Source organism: Penicillium chrysogenum (assembly GCF_028827035.1).
Source record: "Penicillium chrysogenum strain IBT 35668 chromosome Unknown utg000004l_segment0_segment0, whole genome shotgun sequence".
In the NCBI taxonomy this organism is placed as follows: domain Eukaryota; kingdom Fungi; phylum Ascomycota; class Eurotiomycetes; order Eurotiales; family Aspergillaceae; genus Penicillium; species Penicillium chrysogenum.
In genome coordinates, this window is record NW_026622752.1 from 3,994,235 (window position 1) to 4,015,632 (window position 21,398).

At 48.2% G+C, this 21,398-nt stretch overlaps 7 protein-coding genes across 7 annotated transcripts; 6 read left to right on the forward strand and 1 right to left on the reverse strand.

The window, feature by feature from the left end:
• Positions 1 to 551: 551 nt before the first annotated feature.
• N7489_007467 (uncharacterized protein) lies at positions 552 to 986 on the forward strand (the record flags this gene model as incomplete). The annotated part of the gene is made up of 1 exon (XM_056713217.1): positions 552 to 986. One exon carries the CDS (start codon positions 552 to 554, stop codon positions 984 to 986), a length of 435 nt encoding a protein of 144 aa, XP_056566932.1.
• A 1,871-nt stretch (positions 987 to 2,857) lies between these two features.
• On the reverse strand, positions 2,858 to 4,222 carry N7489_007468 (polysaccharide lyase family 1 protein; the record flags this gene model as incomplete). Its single annotated transcript, XM_056713218.1, has 5 exons — positions 2,858 to 3,412; positions 3,469 to 3,565; positions 3,638 to 3,763; positions 3,824 to 3,967; positions 4,023 to 4,222. The coding sequence occupies 5 exons, from the start codon at positions 4,220 to 4,222 to the stop codon at positions 2,858 to 2,860; spliced, it is 1,122 nt and encodes a 373-aa protein (XP_056566933.1).
• A 5,957-nt stretch (positions 4,223 to 10,179) lies between these two features.
• Positions 10,180 to 10,708, forward strand: N7489_007469 (uncharacterized protein; the record flags this gene model as incomplete). Its single annotated transcript, XM_056713219.1, has 2 exons — positions 10,180 to 10,388; positions 10,456 to 10,708. The coding sequence occupies 2 exons, from the start codon at positions 10,180 to 10,182 to the stop codon at positions 10,706 to 10,708; spliced, it is 462 nt and encodes a 153-aa protein (XP_056566934.1).
• Positions 10,709 to 11,459: 751 nt separating this feature from the next.
• On the forward strand, positions 11,460 to 11,972 carry N7489_007470 (DUF1993 domain-containing protein; the record flags this gene model as incomplete). Its single annotated transcript, XM_056713220.1, has 1 exon — positions 11,460 to 11,972. The coding sequence occupies one exon, from the start codon at positions 11,460 to 11,462 to the stop codon at positions 11,970 to 11,972; it is 513 nt and encodes a 170-aa protein (XP_056566935.1).
• A 325-nt stretch (positions 11,973 to 12,297) lies between these two features.
• N7489_007471 (uncharacterized protein) lies at positions 12,298 to 12,585 on the forward strand (the record flags this gene model as incomplete). Its single annotated transcript, XM_056713221.1, has 1 exon — positions 12,298 to 12,585. One exon carries the CDS (start codon positions 12,298 to 12,300, stop codon positions 12,583 to 12,585), a length of 288 nt encoding a protein of 95 aa, XP_056566936.1.
• A 909-nt stretch (positions 12,586 to 13,494) lies between these two features.
• N7489_007472 (uncharacterized protein) lies at positions 13,495 to 13,704 on the forward strand (the record flags this gene model as incomplete). Its single annotated transcript, XM_056713222.1, has 1 exon — positions 13,495 to 13,704. One exon carries the CDS (start codon positions 13,495 to 13,497, stop codon positions 13,702 to 13,704), a length of 210 nt encoding a protein of 69 aa, XP_056566937.1.
• Positions 13,705 to 13,897: 193 nt separating this feature from the next.
• Positions 13,898 to 18,898, forward strand: N7489_007473 (non-ribosomal peptide synthetase; the record flags this gene model as incomplete). The annotated part of the gene is made up of 3 exons (XM_056713223.1): positions 13,898 to 13,920; positions 14,013 to 14,825; positions 14,875 to 18,898. The coding sequence occupies 3 exons, from the start codon at positions 13,898 to 13,900 to the stop codon at positions 18,896 to 18,898; spliced, it is 4,860 nt and encodes a 1,619-aa protein (XP_056566938.1).
• Between the last annotated feature and the right edge of the window lie 2,500 nt (positions 18,899 to 21,398).

The window sequence follows — 21,398 nt, forward strand, 5'->3', positions numbered from 1 at the left end:
TTCGTCAATTTCCATTATCGTGTCCATCCTCTACAACATTCCGGTGCCTGGGTAATATACCAATATTCTCCTTCATCTCAACTTTAGGATCTTCATCCACGAGGTCTTCATCCTACACCTTCGAAAGCCTCCTTACGCATTCATAAGTGATCTAGAACATTCGTTTCTCATACCACTGTCCTCAAAGTCCGACTCCTATATATCAGGCTGGCGGTCGTGCTTTCAGTGAGATTTACGGCTTGGCATCGTGGCTAGGAAAGTCGTCTTTTACCCCTACGAGGGCCAACTATTGAGGATTCCACAAGGGAAAAGTTTCCGAAAATTCGCTAGACAGGACCAACAGGAGAGGTAAGAAGTCGCCTACAATACTTGTTGAATAAGGATGGTTTGACTCAAGGCAGACCGAGGTGATATGTTTTGTTCTCACTCCATGAATTAGACCAGCCAAAGTCGCCCTTAGAATAAAGGTTACGCTGAAAGCGAACATCACAATCGAGCGATGGGACCTCAACCAAGCAACCGCCGGGGCTACTGTCGAGCCCATCTAAACAATGAGTATCATTCGAAAGAGATTTGCCAGTCCAAATCAGTACAGTTGGGACGCAGCGACGGCGCACAAGGCCTCGCGTCTGAGCCGCCTACGACGACCACAAGTGGCACTAGTCATTGACGAGCTTCAACGAGTGGTCCAGGATCCTGTCCCAGTTAAGCCACGCCTGCTCTACGAGTTGGACGACGGCTTGTTATGCTCTGCCCAGGCTGACGGCGACCACTGGCTCTGTATCCCTGATACCACCAAGGATGAGATCTTCGACATCGTACACGGTGGCGGATACCTGGACTTCTACCGCGACATAAGGGAGCTAAGAAGCTTCGCGCGTACATCGACCAGTACGACGAGTGAAAGAAGAACGGCGTGCCGTGCCACAAACCTTATGGATCGCTTCAGCCTATCCTCGCCCAGCCAATACCATTCCACACGCTAAGCATTGATTTTGTCATCGGATTGCCACGCACAAAGAAGGGCTTAAACGCGGTGGCGATTTACACATGTAGATCGACCAAACGCATTGGTTCTGCACCGGGTAAAAAGACCTGGAAGGGCGTTGACTGGGCAAGATCAGTCCTACACGATCTCCAAAGGGGCGATTGGGGTATACCAGTCGTATGGATCTCCGACCGAGACAAGAGATTCGTCGAGGTATTTTGGAAGGGCCTCTTTAGCGCATTGCGCACAAAGCTCCTATATACCGCGGCGTATTATCCATCTGTCGACGGTCAATCTGAACGTTCAAATCAAACCGCCGAGACCTGGCTCCGCTACTGGCAAAACCCACATCTGGGACGAAGGCTTGGCGCCAATGCAAGCGTCGCTCAACGCATCTACAAGCGCATCCATCGGTGAATCATCACATAAGCTTACGTTTGGCGTTGACCTTGGTATGCCGTGGAACTTCCATATCTCGGACTTGCTGGATATTTAATTCGATGGCTGTTTCATTAGCCCCATTCTTCGGTCTTTGTCAATCCGCACGGTGGATGCTGGACCGCATAACATTTCGTAGTAAGGGAGACAGAAGTTCTCAAATTCCGACCACTAAGTCAACATAGTCATACTATTTCGCATACAGAGATGACCTGAGCGTAGAGTCGTTACAAAGCTCTACCATCTCAAACCTACCAGCCCCAGAATCACGCATGGAGATGTCCGACGCACTCTGCTACCTGCGCCTCCGCCTCGGCCATCTCAAACAGACCCCCGAACAGTGAGACGACCTCGTATAACGGCCAAAGAGATCGTCGTTACCCCAACAGATGTTCAGAATGCTTCGCTGGGACTAGATTTCGAATCTGTCATGCGCCACCGGCCGGTCCCTAACACGAGGGAAAGAAATATTACATTCACGGCTGACGATCTGGCTGCGTGCTGCTGCCTTCTCTATCAAGCACACCTTCCCTAAGTTAAGTTCACCATGTCAAACTGAGAGTTCCCAGTTTCTTGTTGGGCGAACCCAAATCTTCATCCCACTACATCGATGCGCCATCCAGACTGACCACACGACAGATCGCAACCGAATGCCACCCCCTCCGGTTCCACCCCCTTGCCGTTCATCGTCTTCTACACATTCTCAATCAGCGGCTCATATAATGCAGCTTCTGCAGAGGGGTCCAGCGTTGCATCGTCTGGGCTTTTCTCGGCAGCAACCAAGGCAGAGACACTACGAATTGCTGGTGGTAAATGCTAGGCTACTATGCCTGTGGCAATTCTGGACTTTGAGTCTGCTATTGAGAGTCCTCAGTCATAGCACGTGCCTTACCGGGCTGGTGTTGCAAAGAAGGCCAATGAGACAGGTTTTCGTCTGTCGAACATATGAAGGAAATTTCAGAAGCTGTTCGGATTGTCTTCCCGGTTGGTCTTTTCCGACCACACAATACTGCCAGGCCATTTGAAGCTGATAAAACCATCAAATAGATATAAATTCCCATCGCCAGTGTCCCTATGCGTCCCAGGTCCCTATTGCTGCCCCGACATTATTTATTCCATTTGGTGGATGATTTTTTGTATCGGCACCGTCTTTTCTAGTTCGTCGCTGTGAATGCCTACCTAACGAGCTGTTTTCGAACCGACTACGCTCATCTGTTTCATGAATCTTAGTCCTTTTCAAAATATTGTCCATTTCGTATGCACATTCCTAGTAGTCGAATCACGAAAATGTATCCGCTTTGCGAATGTTATTGATTAGGCTGAAATAGAACTATACTAAGGACTATAGCGTACAGAGGGAAGCAGTGGTCGCGTGTGTCTCACAGGGAAATTTGACGAATCTCCAGTCTCATCCTCCACGCGCGAAACCGCTTACAGGTTACCCTGGCCGGCGCTGCCAGCAGGGTCGGTGCTAGCACCAGCGGCCTCGGCGAGGGTCTCACCCTTCAGGTTCGAGAGAACATCAGTGGAGGTGCCAGCGAGAGTGCCACCGTTAGCGTTGGCGACGCAGGAGCGACCAATGTAGGACTCGCAGGTGCCGGAGGCGCTGTCGGAGGAGAAAAGGGCACCCTCGAAGGAGGATTCCTCCATAACGGTGTCGACATTAGCGAAGTAGTTACCCTCCGCAAGGACGTAACCACCAGAGCCAATCTCGAAGGCGTGGCCGGAGTTGTCGTCCCAGTAGTTGTTGACAGCGTGGAGGTAGGTGTTGCCCTGGACCTTGGGGGCGCGACCACTGGTCTTGTAGAGGTAGTTGCCCTTGAAGGTGACCTTGTCACTGGAACCATCAAGGTACACGTTCCAGTAGTGGTGGCCGTCGCAGGTGGCAGACCAGTCGGATTCACCGTCGATGTAATTGTTGGTGATAGAGACACGGTTGTCAGCTTCAGTGCCCAGGACGTAGTGCTGACGACCAATGCGAGCAGTCTGGATGATACGTTAGTTTATGTAAATTGCTGGAAAGGTCTGAGGGAGGAACGTACAGTAATGTGGTCGAGCCAGACCAGGTCAGCTTGGTTGATGGTGATGGCGTCACCGCCCCAGACGTACTGGGGGTTGATGTCTGTGACAGCGATGTTCCTGTGATAAACCGGTTAGTGCGTGTTACAACGCAACTTTCGCGCTTAAAATCAAGACAGGTATTGAACGTACTGGACGATGACGTTCTCCACACCGTTGACAATGCGCAGACCACGGCCCTTAATAACACCGCTGGTGCCCTCACCGATCAAGGACTTGTTGGAGCCAACGGTGATACCGAGCATACCGGCCTTGTTGCTGGGAGATATGTTAGCATTGAGGGGACATCATTCCAAGTCTGAGTGATGGGATACTCACTAGGTGACAGAAGTGGTAGCGGCATCGGGCTGGTAGTTGGTGCACCAGTCGTCCTTGTTGATGGCAACCTGGCAGTTGGAGGCAGTACCCCAAGGAGTGCAACCGGTGCCGGTGGCGCTGCCCTCGGTGTCGGTGAAGTCGAAACTAGCATTCCGCCATTGTTAGTCGTCCTCCCACCCTCCATGGGGTTTCTACTCACGTCTTGCTCAGAACAATCACACGGGCCTCGTCATCACCGAGGTAAGAGACCAGCTCATCGGTGGAGGTAGGGTAGACAGGTGTGGCATTACCGCCACCAGTGGCGGAAGAAGCGAAACCCTCAGGGGTGCCAGAGACACCGACAGCGGCGACCTTGGAAGCAATGGCGGCAATAGCCGTGAGAACGTATGCGTACTTCATCTTGGAAGTTGATGCAAGTGGTATATAAAGAGTGACGAAAATAAAAGCAAACGAAACTGTGAAGCGAAACAAAGAAATGCAAAGAGAATGGATGAGAGAGGAATGGATCCAAGAAGGGCAGATGCTGTCTACTTATATAACAGCGATTTTAGGTGTTGAGGTATGTTTCAGCTGTTCAGTGCCTCTGCCATTAAACGGCTAAGTGGGTTAGGGCATCATAGCTACTCCTCCGAAATGAGAGTGGATGTGGTCTCGGAAGTCATCATGGATGTGCAAGTCCCGAGGGTGGATATGCTACCGCCGATCAGTCCGTAGATATAGTTGCTTTGGGAAGGCGATCGTCATCAAGCCCATCTCCGAAACACCCCCACTAATATTGGCCAATCAATCCTAAGACTGGCACCTCGAGAGACTCAGGAGAAATCAGAGAGCCGCGGACGGTTAATTTATGGGTGTTTCATCTAGATCGAAGGAAGTCGTGGTTGTCCACGTTTTTTTCCTGCGAGCATCATAAGTTCGATTCATTGGTGGACTTTTTTAAGTTTCTCCTCACGGCTGCGGAGTAACTGTATCCTTGTTCCTGAAGTGATTAAATGCCAAAGAGCGTCAACTCAGATGATACCGCCAGCATGACGTGGCTCGCACTATAACTATACGCTGTTTACGAAAGTGCGAAGATGTCTTTCCCTAGCACTGGGATAGTTTGCTGAAGAATGAGAATGCCGGACCCTTTTCACCAGCGAGCTTGATATCGTAGGACACCGCAGTAGAGTCAAACTATGTCGTAAGTATAGTTATAGTATCTTTGAACTTTTGGAGTGACGGCCCGCAGGACATGGCCCAAAGTGGGGTACAATTAAGCTTTGCATAGATTAGTTATCATTCAGCTCTACCTAGGCAAAATGCAGGTTTATTTGACTTACAAGCCTATATCTACCTAGGTGGATATTGGAAGAGTACATATGTTACTAACTCATAGTCGATACAACTACCTAGGTAACATCCAGGCCATGGATTCAAGCTCCCTTAAACTATAGCGTGCTCAGTAAGCCAACCTTGAAATTTCGGGCGCTCCACGGAGGGCTGCCTTGGCTGATTAGTCAAACCAGGCAATCCCGAAATCACCTCCAGGGCTGGGTAGGTCCACGGGTGAACTTCGGACTCATTCCACTCGAACGAATACGACTGGATACGGAACAATTATTTACCCCTTTCTCCTCCAAATTAACTGTTGTAATCACCTATAGGAGTTAATATTAATATAAGTACTAGCGGGGTTTCATTATAAGTATCACTAACAAGATTAATGCTAACTATGTTCTGCATCCTGCCCTCCATGCTCATGTACGAAATGTATGTCGTCTCTTATAATAAGCACCCGGCGGAAAGCAGGCTGCTTTTCTTTAAGATCAAATTAGTCGCGTACCGTTGAAAGCATTTATCCTCGAATGATATCTGTAGATAGATACCCTGTCCGCACTGGCAAGTATCGCGAGCGGAATTGATCAGATGTTCGACCTCGGAGCCAAGAACTGGTCGGTTGAATTCAAATCTTTGGCGGTGGTGGGTCCTCAACAACTCTAGCGGTAGCGATGTAGTTAGTTGAGACAAGACCTATAGGGATGATGGATATTCCTCGAGCGGAGTATTAAAGTTGGGACCCTCTGTGTTGACAGGAGATGTCTTTGTGAGCTCTGGCTTTAAAACATACGATGACATGACTGCCTGGGCAAAATCAGGAGAGAGTTCTATCTAGTCAGATTTTCCGAGCTCAGATATACACCGGTACTCTGCTGCACTAAAAGCCCACGTTAGGTGACTTCAGCATAACGGACTAATGAATGAAAAGTCTCTGAAGGTTCATCCGTTTTATTATCTTGCCCCTTTTGCTTCCTTGTCATAGCCTGACTCATATTGTACGCCGGGTTGCTCATCTTAGCAGAAACCAGATGGACTTCAATCTGTCGTATGGATAAGGGTTCACGATTGCCATATTCAGGATACTACGACCACGGTGTGATACTGGGGAGAGGATACTCACCGTCAAAGGCCAGGGGGTTACAGCTTGGTAGCACTGAGACAGCTTTTGGTTCTTAGGCCGAGCAGTCTTTGACCTATGGCGTAAGATGTGGTGGCACCAAGGTGACGGAGCTTTGATATAAGAAATTCTTCACCTCACAACACACGGCCACTTGCGTGGAAACCTTAAACTCCGGCGCTAGGTCGAGATGCGACCGCGCAATGCAATACGAATAACAAAGTATGTTGATATCGGTAATTTGACGATTTCGGAGATCCCGGTCTGTTTTAAACAACATTAAGAAATATGCCATGCGGGACTAGGATATCTCGGTCTTTCGAGACTCTTAGTGGCTTAAGGGGTAGACCTTAAATTGGTTTATCCGATATTCTGGGATGAGATAGGTATGGCTGATAGGTAATCAATAGTAGCACGTCGTCTCGATGGCAATGATTTAAACGGGAAAGGCGTATGTTTAGCGAAAGTAGGGCTGCCAGATCAGCCCCGTGACATTACCTACTCGATAGCACTAACTATAGTTTATATTGTTTATATATATATAGGGAAGGGCAGTATAAATCATTGATCTACTTCGAGCAGAGGATAAGCCTGCACACGTATATAGGGAAATACATAACTATGCATATCACTTATAAAAAAAAAAAAAAAAAAAAAAAGTAACTAGCTAGAGAATCCCCATGATCTAGATAAAATAGCAGAGGAATGACCCCTTAAGTGACCCGTGGACGCTCTTGACTTGCTACGTGATATCCTTCACTCGGGGCGATGTTTGTTGAAGACCGTCTAAGCTGGTGAAGTCGTAGCAAGGTTCGAGAAGTTGCCAAATTGGTCAACCCCTCATTTGGAATGACTGTAACAACATGTTGAGAAATCTTTAAATGTGTTTGGGTCAGCAAGACTTCCAAGAAGGCGATCCGACGCGTGGGAATATGATGGGAAGGATAATCAAAAAGCTAAGGACATTGACATATTAAGTGTATATGGAACCTTAAAATGACGAGAAATCAGCGACGATAAAAGTATCCGTATGCTAACTACCTAGATAGTCCATTTTTTGTTTTTAGTCCAATGTCGGACAAATTCAATGTCATCGATTCAAGAACAGCTAGATTCACGTGAAATGCCATGCAAGTCGTCTTGCGGATACCTAGAATATTCTCTAGCCCCCACAAATGCATGGCAAACGGACCTACTTTAGCATCTCGCCAATCAACTATGCCAGTAAGGTTCCCAGTTTGAATATCCACATGGATATTATTTTCAAGAAGGTCCCAGTGATTGATGGCCATAGGGTAATCATCTGCGAAGAGGGATGGGAGTTGGCTTTTCAGATTATTCAATAAAGGCCGGAGATTGTTGGGTAGTCCGTTCCTCATGCTGTCAAGGCTGGAAGAATAGTCGCTCTGGATCGATGTTTTACTGAATGAGGGCAAAGACGGTCGATTGCGCCACGCACAAGAAGAGAATCTAAATTTTTATTAGCATGAAAATTCGAGACCTCGTGATGAATAAAAGGAAGGATACATAGCGAAGTCCCGGACAGTCTGTCTCAGAAGAGGAAAGTTCTCAGGCTGGTGGAGAAAGGTGTTCACTTGAAGAAGTGGCTCCCCACATATGTAGCTCATCTTATATACCTGTAGAGGGTCTAACCACTCAAGATACTGGTCGGTAAGATGTTGGCAGGTAGGCACCAACTTTCCGTAGGTCTCCTGTGTAGCGGCTAGGAGATTGAGATCTAGAGTATTGCTAGAACCACGGAATTGGACGATGAAGATACTGGTGCCGTCGCTGATTTGAACAGTGTAGCTCTGTGCGCCTTATAAAGTTGTCGGCTTGACGGTTCTACCACTAGAAATCATAGTACCTATTTCATCGCAGATCTCCCTGGTGGTGGGACTATATCGTATGAAGAAATTCTGCAATTGAAAATTTGATAGAGCATCTATATCGGCTGACGCTGATGTTGAAACAGGTTTTAGAATCTGAGAGGGGTATAAATGAAGTATTATGTAGCCTTCTTAATGTTCATATTCCGTGGAAGAGAAATAATATTGAAATGCAACAGGGGAGAAGAAAGAGGGGGAAGGATACAAAAGGGGCAGAGACCAGGGGGTAGGAGAACCGATGTTCCTAAACCTAAACCGAACCTAAAAAAAAAATAAAAATAAATTTTTTTTTTCTTCTATTCTTATATTATCTATTATATATATTATGACTCCTATATCCCCGGTTATAAATCCCTTATTAGGAAGAATTCTCGATTCTAAATCGAGAATTCATAGAGAGTGGAACCCTATCCCGGATAGGATCCTCTTAGGCGGGCTTGACCGGCAGAAATAAGTCCGGAGTCACCCACTAGTTATGATTTGTATTGTTAACCTAGAATCATACACTCTTTTATGAACCCAACTAGTTGTTGTTAAACCTAGTATCATTGATTAGTTTCAAGCCTCTTGTTGACCGAGTTACTAGTGGCGACTCGCGTCAAGCATTTTATCGCTACCCCACCCGAACAATGGTCATGCAAAGGACCTATAGACCCGTAGACCCGTAGAAAAACTTTACCTACGGAGATTAGATAGATTAGATATCGAAAATCTGATCTATTTGCACTAGTTTACTTGGGTATATTCCTACACAGCCAAAAAAAAAAAAAAAAAAAAAAAAGGAAAAACCAAACAAAACCTATCCAGTTGTCGTTTCGGGGTAAGCGTCTAAGTGGGAGGCAGCGTAGACTGTCACTGATTGTGTATTTTGTAGCATTTCGTGGGCCCAAGACACGTACTGCTCAAACTGAACAGCCACATGACAGATATAAGGGTCTAGGAGATATCATTTCAGCGGTTACCTATGGTCTCTAACTTTCATTCAAAGGACAAGGGGAAAAGCCCACACTCCTTTGGGGTGACGTATCTCCACTGCACGTGCCTGCGCCTCAGGCCCCTGCAAGCGAGTATAGTGTTATTGATCACCTTGTAGTTCCAAACCCCATATTGTACCGTCAGTTATCGTGATTGGAGATATTCTTGATGAGTCAAAATAAAACGCTTCATAAGGGGCCAAAGAGAAGACATCATCATCCACGAAGGCTACGACCGGGTCTTTGTCTCGTATTCAAGGAGACGTACTCAAGTGGCGAACTATAGAAGCTAATGGGGCGTTGATGAAAATGTCGAATATATCGTCTTCGTACTCGCATCCCATCAACGTATTTATACGTCAAACGTTTACCGACTGCCCGGGCTTCGTCGTCTATATCTGATACAATATGTTAATATCAGTTCTAGGAGCATTGATCAATTCCATTTATAGAATTAGGTGTGCTAGGGTGGAGAGATTAGCGCGCCAAGTATTCGGTACAGAAGCTCTGGATACACGCGGCTGACTGATACAGTATTGGCTCCGGCGGATCACTACCCCGAATTTACAAATTCTATCTCCAGAGCTATGCTCTAAGATAGTTTTATTGTTAGCTAATATTATGTATATACCAGAACTGTGAGATCGTATTGCGCGTCACTCCGGAATTCGGAGTTATGTATATTTAAAATTCAAGCTATAATTAGTAGTCATCCTAGTTGTCACCAAGACATTGCAACCAGAACCGGTGCGCCACGTATCTTATAGAGGAAAATCTTACCACCTCCCTCGACATCCAATGTGCAATTGGTGAAGTCCGACCAGGTGAGCTGAAGCAGACTGAGACAGTCATGTTCTTCGTCAGGCGTACTATTTATAACAACATGGGTCAATTCGATGTCTATATATATATAAAGAACATGCGACTACCTCCTGCTTGTCCTCCATTATAACAATATCGCGATCCATTTTAAGGCTATAATCACCAATTCTAGACACCCCAAGCCGAGCATTGTCATTTTTGGCATAATATATATGTTCCCTCCCATCGACTAAAATGAAAACTTCTTTCGTTCCGATTGTTTTCTCTCTCGCTGGTGCCGCTTTCGCCGCTCCAGCTCCTGAGTCCCGAGTCTACCCTTACAGCATCGGCGACCTTTCCCTCAAGCACACTATTGAGGGAGACACCTGGGATATGAAATTCTACCTTACTTCCAGGAGCCTCATGAGCGAGGCTCTTGAGACCACCACCTGCCACACTGGTTGGTAAGTTACTAATATACTGCGCGAGGTCCATATGACTACAGTAGAAGAGACTAACGTGAAAAATCAGGACAAATGGCACGCTTCCTGTCGGCCGCAGCAACCCGGAGCCTTGCGCTGACCCCGCCTACTCCTTCTTTTTCCCCGCTGGCGCTTCTGATATCGAGAAGTATGAAATTGCCGCTGAGGGCCCTGCTGGAACAGCTGTTAATATTATTGAGTTTGGTTACAAATACCAGTGTGGCCCTTACACAGGCCCTGTTGGTAATGTCGATATTGAGTGCAAGACTATCAATGGCGGAGAATTCTACCTCTACCAGTAGCCGGCTCGGATCTCGTCATAGAGCAAGGGGCATTTTGATACGGATTTGCGGCTCTTGGAGATAGTTGGTAAGATATCATCGGTGACGTTGTGTTTATATCTCACTCCTTTCATCGTCAAAGAACATACTGTAATTGATATTGTGATGATCGAGAGTACTTGAAATATAATGACATTTTTCTGAACAGGTGACTATAAATATTCGCAACAACACCGGGGACTGTCTCCTGACCATCGAATATCATATTCAAATTTTGCGGCTCAAACCAAATAAGAATATACTGTATGTTCTAAGGTTGTAGTCTATCCTCCGCAGAACCAGAACTACGAGCTACGCTGCCCCACCTTGTCCGAATGTAGCATAGTAACCATGCAGATCCTTGCCAAATCCTTCATCCCTGCAGCCCCCTGACCAGATACCTAAGCAGGTAACCTTAGAAGACAAGAGAACCAGTGATTACAAATCCGACTTCGGTGTAAGCATTGGAATTTCTTTTGCTGAGGGGTAGAATATCTCGTATAGGTAGGTAAGACAACGTTGGAAGAGGCTTCACTGATTACAAATCGGACCTCATTTCCAAGGTTGCCTGAGGATTTCTTCTGCTGGGGGAGGGGGATATCGTGTATATAAGGCCTCATCTACTTCCTTCTACATGATAATAATAATACCGAATCAATCGATCCATCATTGTTGACTCTATTTCTACGGCCTACCAGTTTTAAACCACTCACCTTGAAGTGAACAAGTCAAAATGGCCTCCCCATTCTACAACTACACCGTCGCCACTTTCACCAGGGGTCTCAATACCCTCTCCACCCTCCTAAAGAAAGCCGAAGAGTACGCGAAAGAAAACAACATTGCGCTCGATGAACTTCTCAATGCTCGGCTTGTCGAGGATATGAAGCCTGTCTCCTTCCAAATTTTGGCGGCAACGAACACGGTTTCCAAGGCCCTCGCCCGCGCAGCTTCTGTCGAACCCTCGACACAACAGGAGGTTGATAAGACCTACGAAGCGCTTTACAAGCGCATTGAGAGCACACTCGCGGAGCTGGAAAAGGCCGATCCAGCACAGATCGCTAGCAAGGAAGGGCAAACCTTCAAGGCCCCGCTTGGAGATGCTGTGTTCGATTTTACGTTAGAGGATTATTCGGTGCGATTTGCGATCCCGAATTTCTACTTTCATGTGGTGACTACGTATGGTATTCTGCGCGCGAAGGGTGTGCAGATCGGCAAGCTAGATTATCTGTCGGACTTCGTGGCCTAGGCAAAAGTTCCAACTGGTTTAGCCTCGCTTGAGGTAAATTAGAACAATCTAGGCACATTGGGAATTCGAGACCATTGTCACTTTCCATGAGCGGAAACCTTGTTTGAGTCTGCTTCGGATGTACTTCAATACCTGGCTCTAGTGGAGCTCCAATCGTAACATGAAGAACATAATATAGTCTACGACCAATAAGATGGTGGTAACTTTCAACGTGCGATGCATAACATGCATAAGTAGTGGAAGTACTAAGTAGGTACTCCGTAATATTAGTCAGGATCAATTATCCTATTTGTTATAGCAGGCTTGGGGTTTCACCAGGTTCTCAATGACGGGAAGTCTGGAAGCACGGAATGGCCGAGGCCACCTTTTCACATTGGGCACCGCTGTCCTCACTGCAGATCGGCGCGCTGTGATCGGCGGTCTCAACGTTCGGAGCCCTACGGAGTACTTCGAAGAACTCAATGCTACTATTGATGAGATCAACCCTGATGGTGCTCCACAAGCGATAGAATTTTCTGTATCGAAGACCCGGAGACCGCCTGTCATTGGGAGAGAAGAGAGAATGTTACGGACAAAAGTGGACCCGAATGGAAAATATAAGGGTGAAACCTAGGGCGGTAAGACTAGGTAAGACTAGGTAAGACTCGGAATTGATCTCCTTGCCAAGCAATGTAGTCCCTCGCCAAGGGCCTTGGCAAGGACCGGCCCTAATTCGGGAAGTGGGTTTTCAGCACTCTATGCTCGTACTCCGTACGGAGTACGAGGCACGATGTATGTAACCCTACGGAGTAGACCCGTGTAGTTGGGGAGTCATTAATTAACAAAAGATGCGCTGAATGATTCACATTCACATTACACAGTGGACATCATTTTCATCCGTACATTATGTCGACGAATATGGACGATGGCAAAATCCCACTTTTCGTAGGGCAGAGTGTTTCCACAATGGCAATGTGGACCTTTTACGTTCCAATATTTCGGTCGATCGTCCCCAGTACTTGCCTTAAACCTATAAACGGCTCGAGGTTCTGGACGCATACGGAGTACTCAGTACGATATCAGGCAGTTCCCAGTTTTGAGACATACGATCGGCGGTGTTCGCGACGCCCTAAATTGCTGATCAGAGGCGACTTTGCTATCCTGTAACACTACCATCCTGCGGCGCTGCAGAGATCCACTTCATATGTGGTTCGGGGCATATTGTCATTCCTTGAGAAGTTGTACATGGAGGCGGAGTGGCGGATTTCATGTGAAATTTGTATAGAGATATACCCAGAACATGCAGATCACGCTAGGCGATTGGGTATGGCGATATCGAGAGTCGGGCTTATCATGATCATGCCGGTGATATTACTACATCCGGTAAGAGGGAATTCGAATAATATCAAACGGAAAGTTTAATAACGAAAAGCTCAATTGAAACAGGGGTCCTATTGTGGCATTCGGCCTCCGTGAACCTGCAATGTCTATCAGGACCCTGGTCGTTTGATCACCTCACTGCTCTGAGACGGCAGCCGGAACAATGTCTCTACCATGGGCCAATGCCATCTCGCCCAGCTCCACGATGTACAATCCGATGGTTGAGCTGATCCCCCCGACTATGAACGGAATTCTGTGGGTCAAGCCTGGGTATCGGGATGCCATGCGGATCTTTCTGTTCTCGGGCCCGGGCGAGGTTGCCGCTGTACTTTGTATGAAGGATTTCGGGTTCTCGAAGAGGTCCGTGATGTAATTTGCAAGAGGTTGGTGGATCGGGTGGATATTGTTAGTGGATGAGTTGTGAAGGACTTCTCCTTTTGGGTCTGTGTATCAGGTTTATGGTGGGTGTTACTAGGGTACGGGGCAGCATATAAGTCGTGAAGGAGTTCTTCTTTTTGGGTTGTGTATTAGGGTGACTTGAGATTGATTTGCACTAGAGATATACTATGGCGGACTTATCAAGATCTTCGTATGTTTTATCAGATTTATCATTTTCGTCTTTCTTTTCCTTCTTTTTGGGGTGTCCATATGAAGTTTCTTCCGTTCCTGACTGTCAAACAGACTTATAGAAAAGCTTCTATACCTCCGCAGTGAGGCCTCCCATCCAGATTCCTTCCACCAACTCTCCGCCTTATTGTCCTCACACACCGGTCCTTGGCCCATCCGACACCTAATCCCAACATTCCAGGCCATCTACAAGTCCATTCCCGAATCCCTCAAGGCCAATAACAATGAATCAATCACCCGTCTCTGTTCACAAGTCAAAGCAGCCACAACCAGCGTTGCAGAATTAATAGGGACAGACTCCCGCGCCGGTCTTATCGACGCTAACACCGGACGGTATCTGACACATAATGCCATTCGGCAGTTCTTGGAGAATTTCAAGATTCCAGTGGGACTCTCCCGCCATGGAAAGCCTCGTATCGCTGTGATCTTGCCCAACGGCCCTCTGATGGCAGTTGCTGTCCTTGCTTTCGTCAACAGATACACCATTGTGCCCATGACTACGAACACGGTGGCAGAGCAACTGCAGACAGATATAGAAAACTCACAAGCTGATGCTGTTGTCGCGCTGGACGCGGACATTGGCAAGTTGCAGCTCGACAACGGTACCCGGCCAGTGTTTGGCATTGAGCAGCTTGAAGACTTGACTTTCCGCGTGGTCTCTGCAGGAAATACTTCTACTGCATACGACCATCCCCCCAATTCTGGGGATGACATTGCCATTATCCTGTTCACTAGTGGTACCAGTGGCACCAAGAAGCTGGTTCCCATCACAACTTACAACCTCATCTCTGGTACCATCGCTACCATAGAGTCTGTGGAACTGTCTGAGACAGATACATGCCTTAACATGATGCCACTGAACCATGTGTATGTCCCCCTCCCGAATTAAATATAGGAAGGCAACTAACAGCATCAGCGGTGGCATCATGCGCAGTATATTCTCCCCCATCCTCGCCGGCGGTGCTACGATATGTTGTCCCTCCTTTGACCCCAGCATGTTCTGGGATGCTGTGCAAGCCCCTCATACCACACCAACTTGGTACTACGCCACACCCACGATGCATCAAATGATTCTTGCCGAGGCCGAGCACCGTCCTGATGCCGTCAAACAAAGCGCCATCCAGTTTATCTGCAACGCTGGTGGTGGTCTCCCTCCAACCCTTGCAGTGCAGCTTCATAGTACTTTCCACTGCGTTGTCCTCCCCAGCTACGGCATGACTGAGTGTATGCCCATTGCTGCGCCGCCGAGGGACTATAAGCTTGATCGCCCTGGAACATCGGGAAGGATTGTTGGCCCTGAGGTTGCAATTCTGACTGAAAGTGGCAACCCTGTCACGCAAAATGGGATGCTCGGGCACATTTGCATTCGTGGATCACCCGCCTTCGAGGGCTATCTAACCCCTGGCGGCAAGATTGATACCAGTGCGTTCAATGAGTCTGGCTGGTTTGATACTGGTGATCTTGGACACCTAGATGATGACAATTACCTGTACATCACTGGCCGCAGCAAGGAGGTTATCAACCGCGGTGGTGAAATTATCTCTCCTGTCGAAGTGGAAAATGCGGTCCTGACCTCGGCCAAGGACCCCGAGTCCCCACTGTATGGTCGCGTGACTGAGACATTGGCCTTTTCTGTCCCAGACGAGGTCCTGCAGGAAGTCGTCGGTGTGGTTATCGTCACGCCTCCAGGCTTCACTAGGCCGGATCTTCGCCAGATACACGAAGCGCTGCAGCCTATTATACATCAGCCCAAGTGGCCTGCTCTGGTGGTGTACATGGACGGCGTGCCGAAGGCAAACAACAAGATTCAGCGCATTAAGCTCGCGGACCGCTTGACGTTGGATACCTTAACCACAACTACGCCCCTGGCGAGCCGGCACTACGAAGCTGTCTGTCCACCCACTGGTGCTCCGCTCAGTGCATTGATTCCGAAGAAGCCATGTGTCATCGATGAAAAAATGATTCGTTCAGTCCTCAGCAAGAAGGCAAACACACCTGACGTGCACGTGCAAATAAACCCGCGCGACGGGCTCGCGCAGGTTGTTTTGTTTGTCGAGAACCTCGACGATGACCATGTGACACCTGCCGAGCTCCACGACCAGCTAGATGGCTATCTTGTACCTAGCCGTATCATTCCCCTCAAAGGGCCCATGCCTGTCGATTTCTACGGAAAACCTGATCAGGCCGCTATCAATGAGGCAATCCACGCCCGAAACTCCGATGGCGACCTGTCACCCATTCAGCGGCGCGTGCGTGCAATCTTCGCTGTCACCTTGTCTTGTTCACCAGAGGAAGTATCCAGCGGTACCGACTTTTTTGCTGCTGGAGGTGATAGTCTTAGTGCTGGCCGTATGGTCTCTCAACTTCGTCGGGAATTTGGTATTTTCTTGGCCGGTGACATTCTCTTCCACCACAGCACCGTTGGAGCAATAGAGCAGAAGATTATCGAAGCTGTTGACGTTAAGGCTGCCAAGGGCGAAGACGGCGGAGTTGAATTGCCGGGTTGCGAGAAGACATACAGCAGCACCAACCCAATTATCTTGGTTCTGCATCTGTTCCCGACTGTGTTCTTCTTCCCTATGAAGCGTGCCTTCCAATGGATGGTGTTCGCATACGTCGTGGCCGAGTGCTCCAATCGATTTCCGATTCGTGAGAACCTCATCGCTCGTTTGATGCTGGTTGTTTTCGCCGTGATGTCTGCTCGCTTATGCTCACAAATTGTGTCTCCCATTCTCGCTATCATCTTCAAGTGGCTTGTCATCGGTCGCTACAAGGAAGGCATGTCCCCAATGTGGGGCCCATACCATACGCGCTGGTGGTTGACCCAGAAAGCGACGCAGGTGTGTGGAAAGGGGCTCTTCAACAACTACAATTGGTCTCGCATACTATTCTACCGTTTGATGGGAGCAAAGATTGGAAAGAATGTTACCGTGTCTGCGTCTGCCAAGCTTGGTGAGTATGATCTCATTGAGATCGGGGACAATGTTGTTCTGGATACCTGCGTGTGTCGCCCGTTCGCCGTGGAGCGCAACACTTCTATGCTGCTGAAGCGCATTCGCATTGGTAAGGACTCGTCTGTCGGCATCAAGTCTATTGTCGCTCCTGGTGCCGATATCCCCGAGAGGACCTGCATTGGTCCCAATTCGTCGAGCTGGGAACTCCAAGACGCCGATGAGTCCAACCGCCAACTGCTAACGTCTCAGATTCCTAAGCCTCACTGGCTCTGGATTCTCTTTATTGTTGAACCGATCAAGTTGATCACTTGGACCGCTACTCGTATTACCTGGATGGCCGGTCTTATTCCTATGGTTCTCCAGTTTCCTACCCCAGCGGCCGACATGTTCCGGTCTACCCTAGACTGGTACACCAGTGATCACCGGATTGCATATCACATTACCGCACGGATCTGTCGTGCGGTTGGTGGCCCGATTGTTCTTTTTATTGCGGTATTGGTCATCAAGTTCTTCCTGGATCTCATCTGTGGCAAGCCCAAGCCTGGTCCCGCCTCAAAACAGACGACTCGCCAAAAGATTCGGAGTGCTGTGCTCGCACAGATTCTACCCGCAGGTGACATTCACGAGCTCACTCGCCTGACAGGTCGTCACTACGAATTTGTCTCGATGGCAGTCCGTGCCCTTGGTGGTAAGGTTGGCAAGCATGTCTACTGGCCAAGTGTTGGTCCAGTCACGGTCGACTTTGATCTCATTGAGGTTGGTAACGATGTTGTATTTGGTTCCCGCTCCACTCTGGTCACATCCGATGGCTACGGCCGGGACCGCATCGTGATTGGCGATGGCACTATGGTGGGCGATCGTGTCGTCGCTTTGCCGGGCGCTACCATCGGCCGTCAAGCCATGATCGGTTCCGGTGCTCTGCTTCGCCGTAACGGTGAATATCCCTCCAACACTGTCTGGACTGGCAGCAAGGGTGGTGAGGCCATACAGTTCCCAAGTTCCACCTCGACCACCACTTCGACCGCTCCAACCATCATTGGGGATGGTAGCAGCAGCCCCAACAGCAGCGGCAGTGAAGACGAGAGATCACCCACTGAGAAGACGCCCACTGAGAAGCAGACCTACTATGGCAGTAAGGACAAGACTGTTACCCAGATCGCTGAGCAGGATATCGATACCTGCAAGCCATTCGGTCGCGCCTTCTACCGCCACGAGGCCAACTACTACGTCCTCCGCATGTGGCAAATTGTGATCTACTCTACTTTTGCAGTCATTGTCACTACTGTCTATTGGCTCCTCACTGTCTTGTTCTCCCTTTTTGCTCTCCGCACTGTCCTCCAGTACAGTGACGCCGCTGGTTTCAAGCAAGGCGCCTGGCGCCCATTCGTTCTATACGGCACTCTCGCCTCAATCCTATCCGTCATCACCGCCGCTCAAGTCGTTCTCGCTTTCGCCATCATCCTCTGCATTAAATGGGCAGTCGTGGGCCGCCGCAAGGAAGGATCCTACCACTGGGACAAGAGCAGCTACAACCAGCGCTGGCAATTCCTCCTTTCCTGCGAGACCCTGATTAAAGACTGCTATGACGGAGTTGGTCTCCTGCCTATGATCTCCGGCTCTGCCTATATTTCCTGGTACTACCGCCTCTTGGGCGCAAAAATCGGAAAGGATTGTGCGATACACGCCAATGGTAGTCCCAGCATCTTCTTTACCGAGCCTGATCTCCTCACCCTTGGTGACCGGGTTGCTGTCGACGATGCCAGCTTGGTCTGCCACTTGAACTCACGTGGTGGATTCGAGTTGCATACCTTGAAGGTTGGGGATCGGAGTATTCTGCGCGCTGGATCCCGTTTGATGTCCGGCGCTTCAATGGGTCAGGATGCTTGTCTTTTGGAACATACTCTGGTCTTGTCGGGTGACCATGTTGAGGATGGAGATACGCTCCAGGGATGGCCCGCTGAAGGGTTTGAATGGAAACGGGTTTAAAATATTTCATATTGTTTTGCTTTTTGATGTTTTTGGTGTTGGATTTGTCTTGGAAATCAGATTTACTAGCACTTATAGATCGGACTTGTCTGATTTTAGTTATGTTGTATTGGTATAGAGAACATCAAGCTTGCACGATGCTCCCGTTTCGTAGGCTATGTAAAACATACTCATTGAACAAGGTGTTGGTATGGATCCATGTCCACAGGTGGGCGCCCTGGATGATCGTACCCCGAACCAGCTGTTTGGAAAGCTCCCGAGCCACTACAATTTGGGATGCACCTTCCTAATTAGGTACAGATCCTACCTTGATAGCTGGTCAGGGTTTTTTGCCTACCTGGGTACTTCCATATGTACATGTACGTACATACCAATCTCTACACTCCCTACGATATAGCAAGATAGCAGGTAAACCAGTAACAAAAATGATTCACTCCTATCATATTTTGTTTCTCATACTGTCCATCTACCTTTGTACGAACTAATTCTTCTATTCTTCTTCCGCCCTTATTGTCTACTCTCCTTTATCACCAGGATGGCGTCTCCAATACCAGAAGCTTCCCTCAAGGCACTCTCTCACTCCCCGAGCCTAAGATCGTCCCCGAATCCACCCCTCCACCAAACCCACTCCCGAGTCGCCACCCACTGTGCTAAAAAACGAGACATGCCAGGAGACATATTCCGATCCAGCCCGAGATTGGCCCTGGAACCAGACTTAATAAAGTAGGCATCATATAGGGCAAAGAAATCGTATCCGGTCCGGTCCTTACCCGGTGCCAAGACCGGCAGAATTTCTGGACTTCGGCAAGTCGGAACTGAATTTGACAGAATTTGACTGGATTTTGGCGCACTGCACTTGCCGGGGACCTCGTATATCCACATATGCAACTAGCCAGAGATACTACAGGAATTCCGACCCTAGGGTTCCAGAACAACCCAGTATCATATGGAATCACTGTGGGACATCCAGGCCACGCTCTCCGAGACTGATCAATATGACCATCTTCTTGCAAGCGCAGCTATGATTGGAAAGTATCGATCAAAGAGTCATTGCATCCCAATTTGACTAGCAGAAACAGCGTCCGACCACAGCCTAGAACGGGGCTGATGCCAAAACTCTATAATGTGTTGGAGAGCGGCGAAGACAAGCTGTGGGATGAATGGACATTTTGTTGGCAGGTATCTTGTTGGGTGTGTGAGGGATTGCCCTTGTTCAGAATAGGCCAAAGGTCTAATTTTATCTTCTCGGGCGAGGGTTTGCCACAATCGCATCTTGAAAGGACCCCATATCAAGCCTTTGCTCGAGTCTTGCGGTGTAATTTTGGTTTCTTTAGTTTCTTTGATCTCGATGAGGGTGAAGATAGTCGAACTTTACAGCCGCTCAGAGTTTTTCCCCAAATAACTTCGATTCATTGGGATTGGGGAGCCGTGGATACATAACTTAGTTAATGGAAATAGGAAAATGAGACAAAGACATCCCATTTCCTCCTCTTTGATAACTTTTTTTATACGTCGATCCTTGTCAGCAATCTCATCACGCTACCTAGGGTACCCTGAAGTGCTTTGGGCTTTCGATTATTTTTGCCTTTCCCACCTAGGAATTGGTATGGCCCGGAAGGGAAGAAATGGGCAGTTTTGGCTGCAAAGAGGCGAACGCGCCTCCTGAAGAAACTTTGGGAGCGAGGAGATGTGCGGCTTGTCAATGAGAAACCCGCCGAAGAATACTGTCCGGTGTTCTTGTCTGAACTCTCGCTTACCGTCGGCACCGGTCAGAAATTCTCACCTTATGAAGAGCGCGACTGGGGGTAATTTTCCCCGAACTTCGGAACAAGGAACTGCAGTTACTTCATCCTGAAAAGGAAGAGAAGGACGGTCACTGTGTACTTGCTTAGTATCACCTCGCTTTCTGTATTTCCGTTTCTTTCAGATGGGCACCTAGGAGAGTTTTTCTTGTCATAGTCGCTGCTTGCTACGTTTTCTTCGCTTGAGGGATTACATAACTCGTTTGCTCTTTTCTATAGCTATGAAAGGACGCGTATCAATTGACAGTATATTGAGTGGGACTTTTTTGCATCCCTTGCAATTCCTTGTGTACTCTAAGCTCATACGACCTTAAGATGATTTCTTCTGGCTTACCCTAGATCAATACAGGAAGGGCTCAAAACGTCAACGCTTAAGACGTCCAACACAGATGTATATATCCTCTCTATCGGGATATAAAGAGTTAAAGCCGAAAGCCCAGTGGATTACCCTAAAGAGGTTATACCCTATTGCTACTAGGGACCTTTCTGCAGCAACCGGGATCACCAATATCTTACTTCAAGCTAAGATGGGGTTCTTTGAAGGCATAGCCAGTGATCTGCTTTTCATCGAGGCATCCGAGTATTGAAATTGGGTTGTGCAGTGACAAGGGAGCAACGAGCTCAACTCGATGATTGTTACAAGAGAAGAGAGATAACAAACAGGCTTTCCAAGTCAATATTAACACTTTCGTTTCAGT